The following is a 22,920-nucleotide window of genomic DNA, read 5'->3' on the forward strand; positions in this document are numbered from 1 at the left end:
TGAGTGTGACTTCTCCAGAACCGGCACGTGCTGTCATGCACACTCAATGCTGGTTAATTTGTAGTTTTTTAAACCACCGGGGCATTTTCTCCCACTTGCGTTTTGCTTTCCCACTTTATTGTAGAGGTTACTGACCTGAAATTTGTGATTACACCTTGAGTGGCCTCCAGACCACTCTAGAAAGTGAGTCTGTGAGTGTGCTCACTCCTTTCCCCTTTGCTTTCTATTACTGTACTGCCTCAGACACAGCAAAACAAAATGTTTTTTCCTTCCATTGTGTGGTGCCTGATCTCCACCAGAGCAAGAAGACCCAAGCAAGCAGATGATAGATTGAGACCTGAACTCTGTTCATGTCATAAAGCCTTAGCATAATCTGGAACAGTTCAGTGTATTATCCTCTACATGAGCAGGTGAACCAGTGCCATGTACAGAGGAGGGAAGTGCTGATACAGAGTACTTCTAGGTATGCAGACTCATGGTTATACAAAATGTTTTTAGGAATTTAAAACATATCCAAGTAAGACATTGCAATAGTCTAGTCTTGACGCGATATCAATATTTCAGCATCAGATATTTGGAACAAGGATGTCAACTAATGTTACACAGGTGAAAGAAAGATACCTTTGCGGTGTTCTACGGTAATAGGCTGTGAAGCCCAAATCCATGATGACACATGACTGACCAAGAGGCAACATGTAAGCAGTAAAACATAAAGGCCCCAGGATATAGCCTTGTGGTACACCTTGAATAAACTGGACAAAACTGTCTAGAAGGGCTGATTGGCCTCCTCTCATTCTCTAAACAGTTTATGGGAGACAAATAGGAGCCACACCCATTCTTAATTTTGTTTTACATTTCAAATATGATTTTATAATTTATAGTTATTTTTATTTCTAAGCTCTACACACATGAGCTAAGGGTGTTAGGTGTCAGATAGTTAAACCTAAACTTTTTTTTATGTTCTGCTGCTGTTAGGTTTAATATCACAATATCCTTTCATAGTTTGAATATCACAATTGTATAGACACATAACATGCAAATAATGAACATACAGTAGGCATGTGAAACAAAATATATGTACACCTTCCCTAGTATATTTAACAAATTCTAAAAAGATGAAGGTGGCACCATCCAGCCATTTTTGGCTGGAACCTTTTCCAGACTAAACAAGAACATGGGAGTCAGAGCATACAGTAAGTAAGGATTTTGATTTGGAAACGGTTCAAAACACACTGAGGTTTAATCTTTCGCTCATAGTTATTTGTGTCAAAAAATGTGTTTTGAAAGTTTCCAATTTACTGTAATACTTGAAAGAAAATGACTTGAAAGCTCATTTCATCAACTCATTTCCAAGTTTTGACCTTTTGAACTCCATTCACACTAACTACACACAATACAATGTACAGTCATCACATTTTTGAAAAGGGATTTTTAACTAAGCAGTAATTATTTGGCTTCAAGGAGCTTTGATCAAACTATGTTTGAGTATCCTGAAAGTGTATTAGTTACAGTTTTAAGCAGTCAACATAAAATCATAATTGTATTAACGCAGATGAACTTGTTACCCATTGGATTCATCCTGACACCATTCCAGCAGTATATCCAGCAAGTACAGATGCAGCCATTCAAAGTGCGCGGTAAAGACACCGCAGTACAGATACCGCAGGTAAGATGACACGCGATACCGCGGTGCGTGATTGGTTGACCGACAGGGGCACTCGTGGTCCGTTGGTCTGTCGTAGAAAGACTTACTGTACTGTAAACGTCTTTACTGTGCCCGTTGTAGATATTGAATTTTACCACTGAAGGGAAATCTTAGTAGCTGAGCATAAAAAGAATAGGAGCATACTGTAACGCGTGTGAAGGCCATAAACGATATTAATTTTGGAACGTAAACATACAGTATATGGCTGGTCTTGGTACTTTAAAGAAAAAAATACGCACCAGTATTCCATTTCTCCCTAAACATTGTAAGCTTCGAAGTCTTTAACTAACGTGATACCGGAGTCAACAAGCATACTTTTAGAATTTGATTAAAAGGGAATATAATATGGAATCGCGTATCTCAATAATTTAATAACGGTATGATTATATCCGTGTACTGCGGCAGAGCTATGTAGGGCTGTTTCGCCTGCCTGATCATGTGAGCTCTCTTGTAGCCTACTGGTCTAGGTGCGTGACTACCAGCTGGCAGGTTGGGTGTTCGAATCCAGCTGGTACTGGACTTTTCATTTTTATTTATTTATTTTTTAATCGCGTAACATAAACATATTACCGTATGCAAACTGTACTGTATACAGTATGTATATGTATATTTAATGTCTTAACTGTGCCCGTTTAATTGAATTTAAAAAACATATTTAACACGAACATTAAGCTGCTTACATCTTCCGCCTGAGAACAGTCACCCGTTGCTACCCAACGCAGAATGGTGATTGGCTGACACCATCTGACACCCCTCTGATTGGAGAAAAAAGACGTGCTGGTGTGCTATACCAGGAAGAGGATTCTTTCCATTCAAAACGTGTATTTTAAAAGTTTAAGAAGTAAAAACCTTACAGCGTACACAGATTTCTAAACTGATCAGGATCGTTATCTTTGTCTCATGCATAATAATGTTCACCGCTCTGTCCAGCAAATTAATAATAAACTTTATTTTATATAGCTTTTTAAACGAATAAGTAATTAGATTGCTCATAAACCTAATCACTTGCTTTTTCTTTTTATTTAGGCTCAGATTTCAACTATAGATCGTATTATTAATAACCATAATAACAACCAACCAACAAAAACAACCATATAAACATAATACCAACCAAAAACATAGATAACAACCACAATACAAAATCAAATAATCAAACCATTTTACACTCGCAAAGTCATCCAATTATCATAATCCCGCCCCTTATGCAAAACCAAACCTTCCTCCCATCCCAGTTTATCCTGTTTATCATAAACAAAATCCACCTCAATTTTCAACATAAAGCATTACACAAAATCAATACCTCAACACTCCATACTCAACAACGATAATTCACAAACAGCCAGAACATGTAACTACACATTCCCAAACATACCTACTTTCCATAGCCCCGCCCCTTATGCAAAACCAACATCCCTCCCCTGTTCTCTCTCTCCCCTGGCGGTTGTAATTGTTTTTATTTTCAAATAAATTTTAGCAAAGTCATGTATTTTAAAAATCTTAAGATTTTTCTATTTATGTCTTTATTTAGTGGTTTCATTAGTGACAAAGGCTAAACTTTCTTGGAAAAATGTCTTTTATGTAAACCATGTTTGCTATTAATTCATTCAGGGCTAAAATATGTTCATTGTCTTCTAATGAAAGAAGGGTTCCTTTCGCCGTAGTCGAGAGCCTAGCCTTTAACTAGTAAGTACTGTATTTACTGGGTTTTTGAGGGGGGGGGGGGTGTCTTTCGCTGGAAATCTCGCCTCCTACTTTGAAAATACCCGTGAAACCGGTTCAATTCGTCACAGCCAGCACTCCTGCAGAGAGTTGGGTTGTACTTGCAGTGTATACAGTACACGCGTTATGCTCTTCGTTAATGTCTGTGAAGTTTTATTTAATCTCTGAGCCATACTGATTCTTCTGGAAGCACACCAGTATTCCACTTTCTCCCTAAACATTTTTAGGATCAGAGTCTTACATGTGGTTATTTCGAAAACGTTTGTACGTGCTCCTTCTTACCATGTTACTGCTTACCGTTACTGACCATATTAAGTTTAAGTGCCTGTGGGCACTTTTCCTGTCCGTGGGGGGTGGACCGTCTTTCATTAGAAGGTTAGTCTGTTCTACTCTGAGAATGTAGGGGGGGGGGTGGGAAGTGCCCGCGGTCATTTAATTAGTATTAAAATCTTAGTTATCTTTCTAGTTCACAGGTTTGCATGCATAATTTAATTTTGAAAGCCACTGAGACATCAGGTACTACTGTTGTATTTATGAAAAAGAAACAAAACAAAAAACATACTAACAACTGTGCCATCCTACTCCTTAGTTAATACATTTTATTATTCATAAACAGTTAACATTGTTAGCAAAATATTTTGAATTATATTTAACCCTATTTTTTCTTTAGTTTTGTATTTAACTTATTATATGATAGTCAGACTTAATGTATATTAATGTATATTTGAACAATGAAAATATATTTTTACAAGATTTTACATTAAGCACTTAAAATTAATATGGTTAATAATAGTAAACTGTAACATGCTGTAACAAGATCGGTTAAACTTCGAAGAAAATCCTTTCAGAGAAAATGTTTCAGGTGTGAAGAACAAACCTGTTCCCACACACCCTGCCCCCACTACCATTAGAATATACACAAACATTTTAGCGTTTCATTCTGAGCAGAAGACCCTCACACCTGAAGAGTGCTGGCTGTGACGAATTAAACCGGTTTTACAGGTTTCAATCACAGATTGGGACTCAGTAAAGTAACACACAGCGCCAGTGGATTTGATAATACTGTACCTAACCAAAATCCGCAATATGGAAACAGAACCTGTGTAATTGTTGATAGATGATGTACTCGTAACATTTTTTCAAGACGAACTACAACATTTAAAAAATGACTTGTATGTACTTGATATCTCTAATCAATCCACGGGTCCCAGCACAAAACGAAAGTAAAACGCATACCGTTTCGCGCTTCTTATTAGTTGCTCAAAAGTAATTTGACCGTATGAAATGCATAATATAAACCTAGAAACATATACGTGAGCAGTACTTAAGCACTGTAGTATCGGTGTTAAGACATACCTCTCAAATACTGTAAATCAAGTTAAAAATATCTCAAGAACGATTCTGGTCGTAATGAAACCATGTTTCGTGTATGTTTTCTTTTTCATCTTGAAATAACTCATTTCTAAATACCTTTTTCACTGTTAACATCTTGTAGCAACTTTGCGACAAAATATACACTCTGACAGTTCATCCTGCTACCAACATTAAATAAAACAAATCTTAAGATTTCTATATTTATGTCTTTATTTAGTGGTTTCATTCGAAGCTTACAATGTTTAGGGAGAAATGGAATACTGGTGCGTATTTTTTTCTTTAAAGTACCGAGACCAGCCATATACTGTATGTTTATGTTAAGATTTCCCTTCAGTGGTAAAATTAGATATGAATATTCAATACTTAAACGGGCACAGTTAAGACATTAAATATACATATACATATTGTATACAGTACAGTTTGCATACGGTAATATGTTTATGTTACGCGATTAAAAAATAAATAAATAAAACTGGAAGGTCCAGCACCACCATTATGTTTATATGGTTGTTTTTGTTGGTTGGTTGTTATTATGGTTATTAATAATACGATCTATAGTTGAAATCTGAGCCTAAATAAAAAGAAAAAGCAAGTGATTAGGTTTATGAGCAATCTAATTTCTTATTCGTTTAAAACGCTATATAAAATAAAGTTTATTATTAATTTGCTGGACAGAGCGGTGAACATTATTATGCATAAGACAAAGATAACGATCCTGATCAGTTTAGAAATCTGTGTACGCTGTAAGGTTTTTACTTCTTAAACTTTTAAAATACACGTTTTGAATGGAAAGAAATCCTCTTCCTGGTATAGCACACCAGCACGTCTTTTTTCTCCAATCAGAGGGGTGTCAGATGGTGTCAGCCAATCACCATTCTGCGTTGGGTAGCAACGGGTGACTGTTCTCAGGCGGAAGATGTAAGCAGCTTAATGTTCGTGTTAAATATTTTTTTTAAATTCAATTAAACGGGCACAGTTAAGACATTAAATATACATATACATACTGTATACAGTACAGTTTGCATACGGTAATATGTTTATGTTACGCGATTAAAAAATAAATAAATAAAAATGAAAAGTCCAGTACCAGCTGGATTCGAACACCCAACCTACCAGCTGGTGGTCACGCACCTAGACCAGTAGGCTACAAGAGAGCTCACATGATCAGGCAGGCGAAACAGCCCTACATAGCTCTGCCGCAGTACACGGATATAATCATACCGTTATTAAATTATTGAGATATGCGATTCCATATTATATTCCCTTTTAATCAAATTCTAAAAGTATGCTTGTTGACTCCGGTTTCACGTTAGTTAAAGACTTCGAAGCTTACAATGTTTAGGGAGAAATGGAATACCGGTGTGTATTTTTCCTTGTGATATTTTAAGCTCTAGTTGAATGATAGGTGTCGCATTTTAAATCATTTTCGTAGCTAGAAATTATGAAACGCCCTGTTAAAAGCAAGGAAGTTTTTATGCCCCGTTGAAGTAAAACAAAATGCCTGACAAAGTATGGCTTGGACAGATTCCAAGTGCTTGTACAAATGTGCTAAAGAAATTATACTTTGAGTATACAGCTTGTCCAAAGTCATCCATTATTAATACAATTAGTAATATCTTCAGTAAAGGCTTTGATGCATAAATATTTCTGATAAAGGTAGGTTGTGTACTTCTGTCCAACTGAGCAATCTTGCTTTCATAATATATACCAACATTTTAATGACTGATGATTAACATGCTGTAATACACAGTTCCAAATTAAAGGCTCAAATGCTGTACATGAGAGGTTAAGCTCCCCCTGGCGGTTTTACAAGGCGACGCCGGATAGTTAGTCACGTGACACACGTGACACACGTGATACCGCGTGATACTGCGTGATACTGTGACACGCCCACCGGGGTATGCCGCGAAATACCTCACCCATTTTGAATGGCTGCATCTGTATACAAATTCTTTGTTTTCATATTCTTTGAATTTGACTTCTTTTCTCTGTGGTAAACTGGTAATGGTAATTTGCCTTCAAGGAACCTTAATGTCTAGTGTCATTTTCTATTGTGTTTTAGAAAAGAAGCTATTAATAATGTCACTTGACCTTTAAAAAAATTGAAATAAAGCAATTCCAGATTTTAATAACATAATTCTAAGCTAAGGTATGTTTAATGTATTGTCTATTAATAGGCGGTGAATAATGACATATTAAAGTAAAGACAAGTGGTTATGGTTAAGAGAATTTACAAGTAGCATCAAGTTTCTAATGGAATAAAATGCCAACTATACCATTGTAACAGTAAACTTTGAAAAGATTGCGTGATAAAGAAAATTATTAACTGTAATTTCAATTACAGTCATGTTACTAAAAGTAAAGTTTCTTTTGTGTCAAGATACAGTAACAATGTGGAAGGCACCTACTGGAAATGACGAATGTGCTCCAGTATTAAGGAGCACAGTGAGATGCACAGTACAAGTTGTACCATAACATGGCTTTGCTAGAGTTCAGTAGCTTTGGATCACCCACTGATTAGATAAACAGGTTAAACAGATGAGTTTCCTAGTTAAAGCAGCAACAGATTCACTATGGGCGTCTCTTGTGAGATCTAGGATTGGAGGCGTGACAGGTATTTTCTCAGCTGTGACTTTTCAGGTTGAGGCATGCTCATTGCAATTCTTTCCCCTTGCTCACTTTTCTTGCCAAATCCCTTAGAAGACATTAGGTTTAAATATACTGTAAGTGTGTATAGTGTTTTGTGCATTGTAATACTGTATCTTTAAACTTGGAGTGATTGAGAGTCCACAACTTTCCAAAGAGGAGTGTATTCTTTTTTTATTTTAAGTCTCTTTAACCTGATAATAGTATGCTTTACTTGTAGCCCATTTTTGCATAACATAACATAATATTCTGCTTATAATTAAGCCCAGCAGCAACTGAAAAATGCTGCCCTTATCTTATGGAGTGGTCTAAATTCTTTTTTAAAAATACCCCCACTTAAATGGCTAATAAATTGTGGAAAATAGCATTGAGAGCTTAAATAACCTTATAAAGCCCTTTAACATAATTGAATTAGCCCATTTTAGAAAAATTGTGGGTAGAAATAAAATTCCATATATAATGAACAAAAATAAAATCTAAACCATGCAATATTATAGAAAGTGTGATTGGAACTTTAATTTTTTAACTTAGCTTAATTAGATGTCATGCTTTCAGGAGGGTGAAATCTGACTTTAGCAACTGTAGAACTATCGAACTATACTGTATGCCAGTATATAGGACAATTATTTTTAAAACGTTTATTTTAAATGTTTTTCTGAGTTAATATTTATCATTGCACTGAATATCACAGACTTATGATTTGTCTTTACTGGCTATATAAATATGTAATGTTATAACTATACTGTATATTATATGTAGATATAAGCAGCCATTCGGTAGCAGTGAGTCCTATACAGTCTTGCTTTTGTTGCATTCCTTTAAATAAAATAAATGTCCCAAGTATTCAGTCTCATAATGGAATGATTGCCTCCTGACTTCAATATAGACTTAGAACAATCAAATTCGGAAAAACTCTGAGAAAACAAAAAGATTGCAAAAGAAATATGTGACCCTTTTATGTTTTAAAATAATTAAATCCATATGTGCAAGTCCTGGTTTGTTTATTTCAATATTTACATTCAGCACATGGTTCACATCTATGATCCTTCTATTAAAAAGGAAACAAAAGAAAACCTACAGGGGTGACACATTATGTGTGATTTTTGTATGATTTTGGTTTATTTTTTATGCAAAACCTCACTGTTGACACAGAGTGGAGACAATATTTTCCCTCTTTCCTCTTCTTTTACTGCTTACAAACCGTATTGATATACTGTACATACTGTAGTATCCACAAAGTGGGAAACACCAGACCTTTTTCACTAGTCTGACTTGAATTCCATCCCAGAGGTGAAAGGCCAATGAACTCTCCAGTGTTTTATTTATTTCTGTTATGCCAAAAGATTTGAAAGCTGAAAATAGACACATTTAATAACTGTCATCAGCAAAATAGCACAAGTTAGTCAACTTCCAGAGTAATATTATTCTTTACAGTTGTTATTGTACACATATATACTAGTTAATAATATTAGGATATAGTATTTTATATTTGGTCACAATTACATGGGTCCTTTTGGAGAGTTTTTTGTAGAGTTGTATTTCCCTGAGCATTAGTATTGATTTTCATTTCAACATACAGTTAAAATTGTTCTTTTTTGCAGAACATAAATTTCCATAGGATGTCTTTTTTTCTAAATATATAATAATTTGCTTTCTGAATTTTAATAGATTAATTAATTTATGGAATAGATCCTGAGACATAAGATTTCTTTGTCTGATATATATTTGTGTAGTATATTAGTATTCTTTGTTTATATGGAAGATGTCTTTATCTGAAGCAACTCACAGTTTTAAAAGGCTAATTCTCATAGTATGCAACAACATTATGCAATAAAAAAGTTAGAAAGTTACTAGATGTTATTAAATATTATCTACAGTCTTTGACGGTAATCTGTGCAGTAAATGTGTTGTCTTCACAAGATTACACTGCAATGCAGTACGTACTATAAAGAGAAAGGAGTGCAAGTTGTGTGATATTGTTTACAATATTTACACAAGGTCTGAAATTAAAATTTTGACACCCAAACAGCAGCGGCAGCTCTTCGGAGAGCGGCAGGACAGGGAATCTGGAGACGGTGAAGCAGGTTGGAAAAGGAGACAGTGCAGTCCAGCAGTGCTATGCTACTGTAGCTCGCCTCACTGCGGGAGGCCTGGGGAAGGGAAGAGAGGAAATGGAGCAAGTTAATGCTTTATGTAGTCAGAGAGACATTCTCAAGCACAGCAAAGCATTGATCAAAGCTTACCAAGAGCAGCATCTCACTTTCGATTTGAACCCATGGCCATCCTTGTCCAGATCTCCTCTCCACTACACCACATGCCACACCCCACCAGCAGAGGAGGAGGGGGGAGGAGTAGAGGGGCAGGAAGTGCAGGCAGACACAAGAAACAGGTGAAAGGAGGGAAGAGGGCGATGAAGGCAGAAGCAGGTGAGAACAAGCGTCTGGAATTGAATCCACATGGCTGAAGGTAGCCAGTGGAGAACGTGAGATAAGGGGCACAGTGCGTTGAGAGAGAATGAGATAATAAGCAATTATTGTGAGCTGCAGTTAATGCTGAATGCAGAGTGTATGCCAACAAATCTGGCAATAAATGTGTTGTAGTAACCCAGTTTGCCACTGGAGCTCAACAGAGAACTGAGAATGTGTCTTGCGGACACAGTGAAAAAGGAAGGGTAAGTCCTTGCCAAAGAGCAGATAGTGTCTGTTCCGTGAAGGAAAAGACAGGTTCAAGGGTGACACCTATGTTCCTCACTGGAGCATGAGGATAAAAAGTGACGGAGTCAAACTGAGTTGAGATAGAGAGGTCAGATAACAGAGAACTGCCAGGTGAAAACTGATATGAGTCCATTCACTTTGAGATAGCCGGGGTATACTGTATTCAGTGTTGCAAGAGACCTGTACATCAAAGGATGGAGAGGAAGCAAGCTTTTCCTTTAGTAAGCTGTTTTTTAGTCCTTAGTTTGAGAACTTGTTAAGCAATTCAAAATGAGTAAAATATTTATTATAAAATCCCCCGGCAGGGTTTTTTTTAAACATTTTTGTGGTTTGTCTGTTAATTACTGGTATTTTAATCTATAAAGGGAATGCTGATGTTGAATTGATTGTCTTAATTGTCAGTTGAATAAGCAAATGTTAAATATGTGTTTTGCTGGTCAGAATTTTTTTATTTTACTTCTTTTGACATGAAGTGAAAGTTTGTCTATAATTATATAACTGTGAATTTGTAGTGTTGCTTTTAATTAAACTGTTAGATTTAATTAAGCTTTTCTGTTTCAATGCCATGCCATATGGGCAGTTTGATCAAATAATTATGAATCATTTAATTTAGTTTAATCTTTCTCCCATCTAATGATGCGAAAAGGAGAAATTCTCATCTATAATTAAAGAATTAAGGAGGCAGCAGCGATAGCCACAGCAGTGATAAACAGACATTAAGTTTTTTCCTATTCACTGTGTGACTTTTCTCATTTAAGCTGTATATTTAAAATAAAGAGTTTATAGCAAGCCAAAACTCTGCCTATTGACTTTCAATTAACAAGACTTGCTTTTAACTCCCATTGGTATACCTATAATTTAGTGCCACTAATAGTTTAAGCTCAGGAGATGAATGAGTGTTGATAAACTGCAAATGAATAATGACATCATTGTTACAGAACCTCAACACAGCTCTGCCTGTGCTCCAATTTATAGATTGCCTTGGGGTAACTGCATAACACGCTCTGCACCTGTACTTCTGATGTGCTTGAGGCTTCACTTACACTGCATTGCCTTAAAAAGAGAGATTATTTGACGCAACAATAATGTTTTTTTCTGAATAGTAAGTAAACTGTGTCTCATTATGACAGAGGTAAGTTATACTTTGGGAACTCTGTAAAATTATACTGAGCAAATAATAAAGTCAAATATAAGCTACAACCCTGAGCTATTGAATCTGTGTAATGCCAGGCTTTGGAGTGCTGAACAGAAGTTGTTTATAGACTGCTACAGTTACTAATGACAGGCTTACTTTTCAACATGATCTTAAGGACTTATAAATAGTCTCTTTAGGAAAGAGAATAGTTGTGAAAATTTATTAGTTTGAAACCATTTCTAGGTTAGGTTATGTTACTTAATGAAAGATTGCCAAGTTTCTGAAGAAATACTGTAGATGGATTCCAATTTCCAGTGTAAGTGGGCTGGGAGTCAAAAAGTGACTTTTGAGAATTAATTCGGTTATGTGAGCTTTCAGGATTAATCAGCAAAATGTAAATATTTAACAGCAATCCAAAAGTTCAGGGTTTTTCTACTTTTTTTCTGGTATTTTCAGTAAATATTTATATATAAGAATACTGCAGAAGTGTATGACTTGTATTATGTAGCACTGTTTTAATTCCAAAAAGAATAATTATGATGATAAGTATGTTTTAAAGGTTTCTACTGTAGGTGCTTCAAAGAATCATTTTTAAAAGAAGAAAAATGTGACATGGCATAACACATATAAATGTTTTCTGTTTTAGTGTGTTACAGAAGGGGGATATAGTCATAGATCTGTTCTTTTTTCACAAAAACATTTGTCATTTTTTAAGGCATACTGTTATTTTCTAGCAAATTGAATTTTCATACCACGTTAGTTTTGAGTAGAAAAACTGCTATTGATGACACTTCATTTAAGATTTAGAGTTGCATTCAATGTTTTCTCTTAAAGCATATTAAACCATGATTAGAGATATTATTTTTATTTTTATTTTTTAATTTAAATAATTGTATTTTAATTAGGTTATTTTAATGGAATCCTACAATACTGCTGTATATAATATGTGAACAAAGACGAAAAAAGTAACATTTATTTGTGATGTTAAAGGCAACACTATGGGTTGTGAATTATTCCATAAACTGGATAATAATTATTCCACAGACCCTGGCCACCGCACAGTTTTTATAAGCACAGATATCAGGTGCATTGTGTTTCCTGAGGAATCTCTGAAAACATATTAGGCAAAACTCTTCACAGAAATCTCCTTCACCAGCCCAAGAGAAACACTTTTATTATTATTTTATATTTTTTAGCGTTTCAAAATACCCATATTCTTTGATTTAGTATAAACTGTATTGTCCAATTTTTGTCCCATCTGACAAAACTAAGATAGTCTTTGGGCCTTAATTTATTCTTACTTTTTGCAACATTGTTACACATTCTATAATATATGAGTCTTGTACTCAATGTGGTGTTTATTACATAGCTCTTTCTTTCCCTGATGTTTATTTTGGATTTTTGTATCTGACTCCTTTAATTACGGCAGTGCTTCAGTGGAAGAGCAAATAAATTGAAATGGCAAACATGTGAGATAATTAACACGTTATAATAAAAAATCCCAGTGAAATTCATTGCTCTACAACTGCGGGGATTTATTACTTTTTTCACCACATTTATAAAAAAACAAAGCACAAAAGGAGCAATCCACTAAATAACTCTCATGTGTCAATCGCCTCACGGATAATATAATCAAAAGGTAACTCTGAATGCCCCAGATTAAAAAAGTTAATAATCTAATTTAACATTGAACTGATGCAAAAAACTTTTGTATTTATGGAATAATTACTACTAATGTATCAAAGGTAGCTGCAGTAACTGAATGTTGAAATATATTACAAAATAGCAGAGAGGTTGTTAATAACCTTTCAAATTAAAAAAAAAGTGTATAAAATTAAACAGTAATAATTAAAGAAATTAAATACTCACAAAGAACTTGTGGTTAACAGTATAGCCATACTATAATTAGTTCCTACAGGAAAATGTTTCTTATTGTACAGGGAGTTTTTAATTTGTATTCTCCCCAAACTAAATGTGTATTTTGGCCAAAACACTGCTGCCCATGCTCCTGACTGCAGGGGACAACAGAAAGAGAACATCTAAGATATATGCCACTGCTTTGTCACCTTTTTTTGCTGCAGCCATAAGCGTTAAACTTCTCATGTGGCAGAAAAACACAAAGACCCATAAATTATACAAAAAAGCCTAATTTTACATGTTTAGCAACCAAGACCCAGTGTAATATTTTTTCTCCTTGCTACTGTAAAAACCATATTAATGAGAACATCATTTTAGAGAACTAATTATTTCTATTTGTCTTGTGTCACACTTTCTAATTCTCCTATATTAACACAGCCTGCGTCAATTAATTGCTTTTCCAGTATTTGAACCTATTCCAAGAATGAGCTCACATGTATTTCCAGTCTCTTAGCTTTTGGGAGTGCATCTTGTCACAAATTCCTGGTGATGCTAAACATAGCACTGAGAATCTCTTTCCTGAATCCTTTAGCTTGCCACTTGATGTGTTTTGCAAGTTTACGTGACCCTGCTAGGAGAGATAAAGTTCTTTGTTGCAAGATTAAACATCAAAACAGTTAAAGTGAAATTAAAATTAAATGAATGAATCTCAGTGAAGCAAAAAAGGCAGTAATTAATGGTTCCCTTAATTGTCTTCATAAAATATTTGCATGGGCATAATTTGCATAATTTACATGTATTAATTAATCTTTCAAAGGAATTTTATGCTGAGAGAAGCCAAAAATTCCCTTTGTTTTATTTAGCATCTAATGAAATATTTATCTTCTTTAATGAACTTCTCATCTTGATTTGAATTAGAAAATGCTAAAGTTTTTACATATTTTAATGAGGGTTTTCTTTTATAAAAACACTATTTTAATGTGCCTGGCATCACAAGCTTTTTCTTACCAGGAAATCAAAGACATATATTTCAATTAGAAAATTTTCCTTTTTCTTTTTAACTGTTCCTATCAAAACAGCTTTTTCTTTAGCACAGACATGCTCTATATACTTTTAATTTGATTATTTTTTAAATAAATTGAAGAGTGGGATTGATTACTTAAATGACATATCCCTCACCTTAGTATTTTATGAAAGTATGTCTGTTACACTACTTATCTTGGATACAATTACAAAAATAAATATTGGGACTGTAATAAAGATATGTTCAAGACTTTACACATACACATCACATGCTTAGTCTTTATGGTTTTTTACACTTTATGAAATGCTAATATGTATTAAATATATCATCCTTTTTTGTTTTAAATTTTCTGCCTATCTGTATCTAGTAAAGTTGAGTTGCTGCAGGCAATATTTAATTGTGTATATGTGCCGTTTTATATATTTTAAGTCCAGGATATTTGAAAAAATGGTTAGTCTGCTTTGACATTGATGCCCTGCCAAATATAAATACTGCAAATTGATACCTTTCATGTTTAAGTAATAAAAACAACCCCTCAAGGCAAGAGAACATGTATTCTGTGAATACATTGATGGCTTCTCTGCTATACACTTAAGGGAAGTTACAGTATTTACATTCGTTTGAATTTACCATTTCAAATCTGCACATTGTTTAAGTTACAGACAATCTGTTATTACTCTGTTATATTGCTCCACACTGGTGCAGAGAAAGTGAGTCATTTGGCAGGAAGAATAAATAATACTCAGAATACAGTAAAAATGGAGTTAATGATACAAACCTTGATCAACTGTAACAAAGTCACCAGCATAAGACGTGGATTGTCTCATAAATTGAGCAGCATCCTTTTATATCTGTTGGTGGTTCATCAAGTTAATTGTTAACTAGATCAAGTTTATTGATTTAAATTGGCATCCTTGGCACAAAAATATAACAATATTATATACTTTCCAATCCTGGTCCTCCTGTCTGCTCATTTTCATTCTAGCTCAACCCATGGTTGCTTAATTGAACAAATAATGGGATTGATTAGACATTCTCTTTCTTGAATATTGTAGTTTTGAAGTTAATTGCACATATTTATAGGTAAATTTAAAATCACTTACAGCTTCTGAGCTCAAAGCAATTAAACATGTATAACTAGTAAATTATTTTTAAAAATCACTAAAAATAGTATATTATTCAGCCTGGGGTTCAATTAAGTTCAATATCTCTTCTGGAACACAAACCAGCTAACACTGGGGTGAAAGGGACCCGGGGTTGTGCAGCCCTATTTTAGGGTAATTGTGATATTCAGATATTAAGAAATAAGTGTCAGCATGCTCAGATTAACTTGAGAGGAAAAATAAATGTCATTATCAGTCCAACTTTTTGATGACACTATGACTACATATTAAATGCTGAAATTCCCATGGCCAATTAAAGGATTATCTCATTTAATTGTTGAAAGTGATTACCATAATTTACTCTCACGCTTTCTGAGTCTAACATTTTCCTTGAATATTTTTTCTAGGATAATGGTAACAAAAAAGAAGTTTGGCAAGCTTTGCTTACATACTATAACTCTTTCACACCTTGGCATTTTCTTGACCTCTTCATTACTGTAGTACAGCCTGCATTTCGGTATGGAAGCTACTGTAACTCCGTGCATTTTGCTATCACTGTTTCAGGCTGAAGCAGCTGCAGCAGAGTAGGATTAATTTTTGCCTGGACTCTGAACATACTGAAAGCACAGTAGAGTTACACACAGATTATTTTTAGCAATGACTTCATGCTATAATGAGTTTTACATAGAATTCCATAGTGTTGCTTCAATAGAAGTGGCCAGAATGCAATGCCTTAGAGATTCAGGTCTGCTTGCTGTAATTAGCCCTTGTGTTTGTCTTTTCCTGGAACGGCCTTTGTTCTCTTGACAGAACACAGAACAACAGTAGCCAAGTTCACAGGGCTGCTAAAAAAATAAATAGCAAAGATGTATATCTACTTAGAACTGGCCATTGAAAAGAAATACTTTCTGACTAAATATGCAAAGCTGTAGTTTTTTTTTATCATGCAGTGCAATGATTTATAGCTCTCCAGTGCCTAACTCGAGTACTTTGTTTTGATATTTGATATACAGTATAATATTAAATCAGTTACTGAAAACAAGGAATTACATTTCATATTGCCCTTCTGTTGTTAACTGGTCTTGTATAAACCATTAAAAAAACAAATCAGATTATATACAGTAAAACCCTTTCATGAAAGATATAGCCGAACATGGGAGTTTAAGTAAAACAGTTGAGGAAAAGTGCATTTTAAAAGCATGTCTGATGTGAACAGCTAATTGTGTCAAAGATATGTTAGGTTTTTACATTTTATTTTTATTCCCAGGCTTCTGTGAGTGAGACTCCCCATATCACAGACTTCCTATGCTTATCCAGACCTTTTTTGTTTGTACTGTATGTATCTTTCAGATCCTATCAACAAATGTTAAATTACTTAAAAATAACAAATGATTTTAGAAAGAAATCTTGTCCATAATTAGGTATTTCCTCTGCAAAATATTCTCTCTTCTGTATGCTCTGTTCCCACATACTCGTTTGCTCCCATTTTGACTTCCCTTGTTGTCATGTTAGAATCTAAACAGCACATCAATCATCCAGTTTGTCATCACGTTTTTACGTTTCCCTTTTAAATGGAATAATTTAGATGCGAACTTGAATAGAGGAAATTCTGGTTAAAGTCTGTAACAGTATTTTGTTGTTGTTCATAGCTAGGAAATGTAAGGGCAACATACATCAAACAAGCTTCTGAGCCATGCCTAACAGATGCTTTTACCAGCTTCAAATCAGAGAGCTGGTGTGCACTCAGGCATGCATGAATGAGTGTTCTTTGAAAATGGACAAAGCTCGTTAGATTACAGGTGTCTGGAGATAGTGTCTGGGAACAAGAGATGCTGTTTTCAATAAACCTACTTCCTTACAGGAAATGTAATTTATGTAGGGCTTCACATCATGAGTGCAATATTATGTTCAAACAAGCATCACAAGAAACATTTTAAACACATGCTATTTTTGTTCTTGCTTGTTGTTTTTACTCTGCCTGTTTTATTAAACATCATTGTGTTTACCGGATTTTAAAAGATATCCTTGTGTTACTGTTCACATTTGTTAAAAGATAAAATATTCATTGACAGTTTATGATCTTTTGTTTTGGATGTATGTAAAGGATTAATGTATTAACCTGTTAACTGTAATGTGTTTATCGAAGAGACCTTTTAATTAAATTTGCTAACATCAGTTCAGTAGTTCAGTCAAATTCAAATTAATGTGATGCAATGATTTAAATATAAAAGGACAGCATACTTAATATTTTAGTGTTTGGCAATAACTCATCTGGCTGTAAAAATAACAGCACTGGCCCTAAGGTCAAGGCTGACAAAACCCCCTTTCATTTGTGAGGAATGAACCAGGGAGGCTGCAGTAAGGGCGAAGATGAGGTGAAGGGAAGGGGGACCAGAATCGTTGTGCACAAAGAGGTGCTCTGCAGGAGTACTTACTGTATGCATGAAAGTACGAGATTACAATTGGTCCTCCTACCAAACCTACGTTAGCAACCCCATGTTGTACTCTTCTACAATATACTGTATTGTCCATATAATGTAGTACTGTATGTTCTGCAGTATAGTATGTACAGCCCATTCTTCAGCATGTTCAGTCCAATTTATTTAATTACTGGATATATTAACATATAAACAGTCTTACATAATCTGATTATTCAAATAGAAGTAACCTTTTCTCATGCTATGTCAGTTTATTCTATTTAAGTAAGAGATAGTGCTGTGTGAACATTGTTATTTCAGATAGATATATAGACATTTTAGACTCAATGAGTTACAATATATTTATGATATGAATATCAACTACATAGTCAGAGCCTCCCCTGCTGTTTTCTACTATTATAACATCTATTATATATATACTATAGATTTAGTAATACATTTTGTTATATATCTGTATAATTAAAATACAGTATCTTTGACTGTTACTGGTAAAGCTTCGTGTGGGTGAGAAGAAAGCAAGCTTGTCATTTGGCAATCTCACATTCACATTGATCAGAATCTCCTAAAATGCAATCACAACTCAAAGTACCTGAGCAGCCTAATATAAATGTAATATTAATATAAATGTAATATAAATTTAATGTAGCCTGATCTTCCTCAACAATATCATTTGTTCCTTTCTACAATTTCGTAAAGCTAGAAGATTACTTTTTGTGCGACAAAATATAGACATCTCAGGATTAACTGTATTAAACAAAGTGACAACCACTTCAGTAGAAAAGCATATAACTGTTATTTAAAACAGGGCGAAATTCAGAGAAAAGAGAGAGAAAATATTATACTGTACATAAAGCATCTTTAAAAAAAATGCACATCTGTTTCAGCAGAGGAAAATTATGCCTCTTTAAAGAAGAAGTTCAAAAATTAAAATAAGTTGTTTTCCTAATGAGGATTAATAATCAGCTATTACAGTCTTATCACAGTAGTTTTAATTTTGGTTCAAATAAATAGATTGCAAGATTTGTAATTTTAAGTTCTTTCTTGAATTGTAATATTCCTGGCTTTGCTCTTAATTGAGCTTCTGTGAACCACTTGTTAATGCCCCAATTCTAGTACAGAAAACGTGTATAGATTATATGTCTATTTGAGCATTAAATAAGAATGCATTTTTCTTACTTTTGTGGAGAGAAGATCAACTCCCATTGCTCCCATTGCTTTTAGAGATTGCAGAAGTGAACTGAATTATTAAGTGAGCCCTTTTGTTCTGGGTAAAACAGCATAATACTATGGAAAATAGTGTTTTTATTTTATCTGTAGTTGCAACTCTACACCTCTGGGAGCCTAAAATTAAGCCTACCGTACCTATCTAAGCCTACCTATGTAGAGATGTAAATGTTTTCTTTGCTTTGCAGTCTTGCCTTTTTCCTATTATACTATGTCACTCTGAAATCAGATCTGTTTTACTTGTTGACATGCATATCAAAATGTCCTTCGTGTGAATGATATGGCTAAGCTTTGTTTTTTCTATATACTGTAGTTTGTAATTAGTCTTCAAGTGAATTGCAATGAACAAATTATCCTGGCTCTCTCATCCTGCGATAATTCTCTTTCAAGTGATATATTTTCATGTCATCTTCAATCAGTTCTATTTACTGCAAAGTTCTACTAAGCAACATTATGACAGAAACCTCACTCACTTTGAATAGGACGATTTGTCTCTCAGTTCAGAGATCTCTCGTTTTCAGTCTTGTACATTTCATTTAATCTAATAAAAATAGCAATAATAATTAACAAGCAGAATTTGTTAAAACTCTTACTACAATCATTTTCTTTAAAGGAATTGCATATGGTTTGTCTGTTTTCTTTCATTCTAATTCTTAACAGTATAAATGTGTATCCTTATACTTATTTCTATTTGTTTTTTAACAGATGGAAGACTTTTTTTGAAAACTACAGTGATGTACTGAGCCAAGAATGAAGATTTTTTTCCATTTAAATTTAAAAAGAAAAAAACTTTAAAATGAAAACCGAATCAGGATGTTTTGAAGAACCTTTCACAGCAATGTCACAGAAAGGACAAATCAGAGACCTTGTCATTTCTTAAGAAACCAGATGACTTTTGAAGATGTTCAGAGGTTGCTCTTAGTGGCCAAGGAGGAGAGACTGATATGTAAAAAAGACTCTTACACATATTGCCAACATGAACTGAGTGTTGTGAACCCAGGTATGACACCTGTTTTATGTGTGTAAAACCTCCTATTCTGCAAGCTGAGAACTGAGCACAGAAGACAGAAGTATTGGGAAGTACACGTGTAATATTTAAATAAAAATAAAAAATTAACCATACTGTTAAGTGGAAACATTTTTATACTGTATTCATACCAGCAAGAAAGCTTCAAAAAAGGAACCGGATCAGATTTTTAACTGTTACAGTTATTCGCAAACACACAAAAATTCTTGGTTTGGGAAGGCATCCGGTGAAATGTATGATTGGACTGCATTCAGTAGAAAGAATCGGCTAAACTTTCATTTGAATGTTTTCTGAATCAGAAGAAAAAGCAAAACAATCCACTGTCTCCTTTTCTTCATTGTGTTTATCCCTGCTCAACAGTGAAGGGTGGCTTTTGAAAATAGTTAATAAGATGGTTTGTATATATAAAGTTATGGAAAGATGGTATTATGTATGCAGTAGATTTATTAGAAAATGAAACATCTAAATTGGATTTTTTGCTCCCCAAATATCATTTTACTTTTTGTTCAGTCACCTTAATGTCAGAAAAGCTGCCTTTCTCGTTTTTAAGCATGCAGGCATGTATATGTTTGTCCTGGAGTCATGGTATTGAATAAATGGATTTTTTGATGTCTGAAGAAATATAAAAATCTCCATTTTAACAGCCACTATTTATTTATAAAAAGGAAAAGAAGACTTTTTTGTGTTCGTGGCTGTGCTGTGATTCAGACATCAGATTTATTTTTATAACAATAACACACATCATTGTTAAAAATCAGCTCCAACTTACAGAAACATTTTATGTATTGATTGGCTGAAGTCTGTCTTCTGCCCTTGTATTTAGCAAGGTTGGTTTCTATGTAATTCTCACTGTTATTGATGAAAACCATTATGTTTTCACATTCTGTGCAGATAACTGGAAGTAAACCTATGACACAGAATTTAACTCTGTAGTGTAGATTTTATGTTAATTTTGCATTGACTTGTTGACAAGTTAACCCTTTGAAGCCTAAGTTTGACAGTCATGCCTTTTATAACAAGATAATAAGCATTTTATATTTAAAAATCTTATTACTTATTTATAAACTATCATAATTTGTGATTAAATTGCTGAGGGTGTGCTTGATTTGTCTGACTTGTGCAAAATGTTGGCAGCTATTGACTTTTAACTTGTATTTTTTTTTACTTATTTACTTTGTCATAATAAGTTCCAGGGGCATCAAATACAAATACACATGTACTTCAGACAACATGATTTGATCAATCTGACCTGGTGGAAAACAGTTCATTTGCCATATAATTTATTCTAATTAGGCTAACAAGTGTTCAATGTATTAAGTTCTAAATATTTTTATATGTATAAAGTATAACATATTACTTGCAGTTACGCACTGTAGCAAGATTTATGAGCATATTGTTCCTTTTTACTTTGTATTACAAGGCAGAAAACTATTAATATTTCAGAAATACTGATACAAGTTTTACTCCATGAGGAAGTTTTTTTTTAAATATTCAGTGCTATCTCCAAATACTAAAGTTTGTGTAAATGAGAGAACCATGCTTTATTCTTTCAAAATAGGTTTACTGCAGCTATTCCAAATTAATAGTGAAACCCATCTGCATCTTCTCTTCATTCCTTCAAAGAGAACACAAACATTGTATATTTCCTTTGTTACAGCTACTGTTCAGCACAATGCAACACTATTGGTAAAACTCCATAGTTAAATATCATGAAAATCATGAAAGGTACTGGCTGGCTGATTTAAATATTGGGATTATTTTAGTCTTTAAAGGGTTAACACCTGTGTATGATAATGACAAGCTTTTTGTCCACTTTCTAATGAGAAAAAAATAGTATTAGTACCTAGTAGCACTTCGCATTGCTCTGCTCCTTGCATAGAGTTGACAGTAAGAGAGTTCATTGGGTTACGTAATGTGACCGATTCCTACTGCGAGAACAGTGTCACAATTTCCATAAAGAGGAGATTCAAACAGTAAGAAGAAGTTCTATTTTAAAGGATGAAGGAACAATGTCTGGAAACATTTCAAATTATTTCACTTTGTATCATAAAATTCATTTTTCAAGTTACTGTTCATGTTGCTTTTTTAATATATGTTAACAATATTAGCATCAGGCTGTCTTGTATGATAACAACATCGGCACTCTATGCAAGCCATTGGAACAGACCGTGCTCATTTTCACGTAGGACCTATGGAAATTGTCTATTTTTATCTATGTATTTAACGTTTTCTAAAAGTGAAAATAAAAAAGGAAAAAGGTTATTACAAATTTTGTTGTACAAAAAAAACTGTACAAAAAAGAAAAATCTGTTTTTACATCATAATTCAAGAATGCAAGGTTTTTTTCTATGGTAGCTTAGATCTATGAGTCCAGTTTCAATGTGAGAAACCACGTTTTACTGTATTTAATTTTTTTTTCTTTTCAACAATCTGCTAATAAAACTGTCTGAAATCTTAAGACTTGTAGCCTTTGTTTCACTTGATAAGACTTCCAGGCAATATATAACACATCATAGGATATTTGCTTTCTGTCAGTGAGGAACCCTAAAACAACAGAAGTCAGCTTTTTACATTGCTAAGAGAACAATAGCGTAGAATTTTTGATTTAACATGCAGCTGCTATTTTTCTATCATGAGTTACTGTGCTGAAAAATATCATAAAAGCACACTCTGTGATTATTGTTTAACAAGCACATTTTTTCCATATTTTTCTTGCCAGATAAGCAAACTGCTTCCATCTACATGATTTATTTATACACGTTTCAGAGTTTATGAAGCTGTTATTTTGCGCTTTCTCTGTATTATTGTAATATATCCATGAATTCAAGACTATAAGACATTGTGCTGATCACCACAAAGTGGGGTTACATTTGCTTTACCTGAGTGCATACAGTATGCATGGATGTATGAGCATATTATATTTCATGAAATGGACAATTATTTGTGCAATATTA

At 33.9% G+C, this 22,920-nt stretch overlaps 1 protein-coding gene across 11 annotated transcripts in view; it reads left to right on the plus strand.

The window, feature by feature from the left end:
* Nucleotides 1-22,424, plus strand: part of LOC148675643 (dachshund homolog 1-like) — a 189,156-nt gene extending 166,732 nt beyond the window's left edge. For all 11 annotated transcript variants that reach the window (XM_088644478.1, XM_088644477.1, XM_088644479.1 and 8 more), the window contains one exon: nt 19,645-22,424. In XM_088644478.1, the coding sequence (XP_088500604.1) occupies nt 19,645-19,682 (38 nt within the window). In that variant the 3' untranslated portion in view covers nt 19,683-22,424. The remainder of the gene's footprint in view (nt 1-19,644) is intronic.
* Nucleotides 22,425-22,920: the final 496 nt, after the last annotated feature.

This window comes from Lepisosteus platostomus, chromosome 2, assembly GCF_059453375.1.
Source record: "Lepisosteus platostomus isolate fLepPlt1 chromosome 2, fLepPlt1.hap1, whole genome shotgun sequence".
Classification (NCBI taxonomy): domain Eukaryota; kingdom Metazoa; phylum Chordata; class Actinopteri; order Semionotiformes; family Lepisosteidae; genus Lepisosteus; species Lepisosteus platostomus.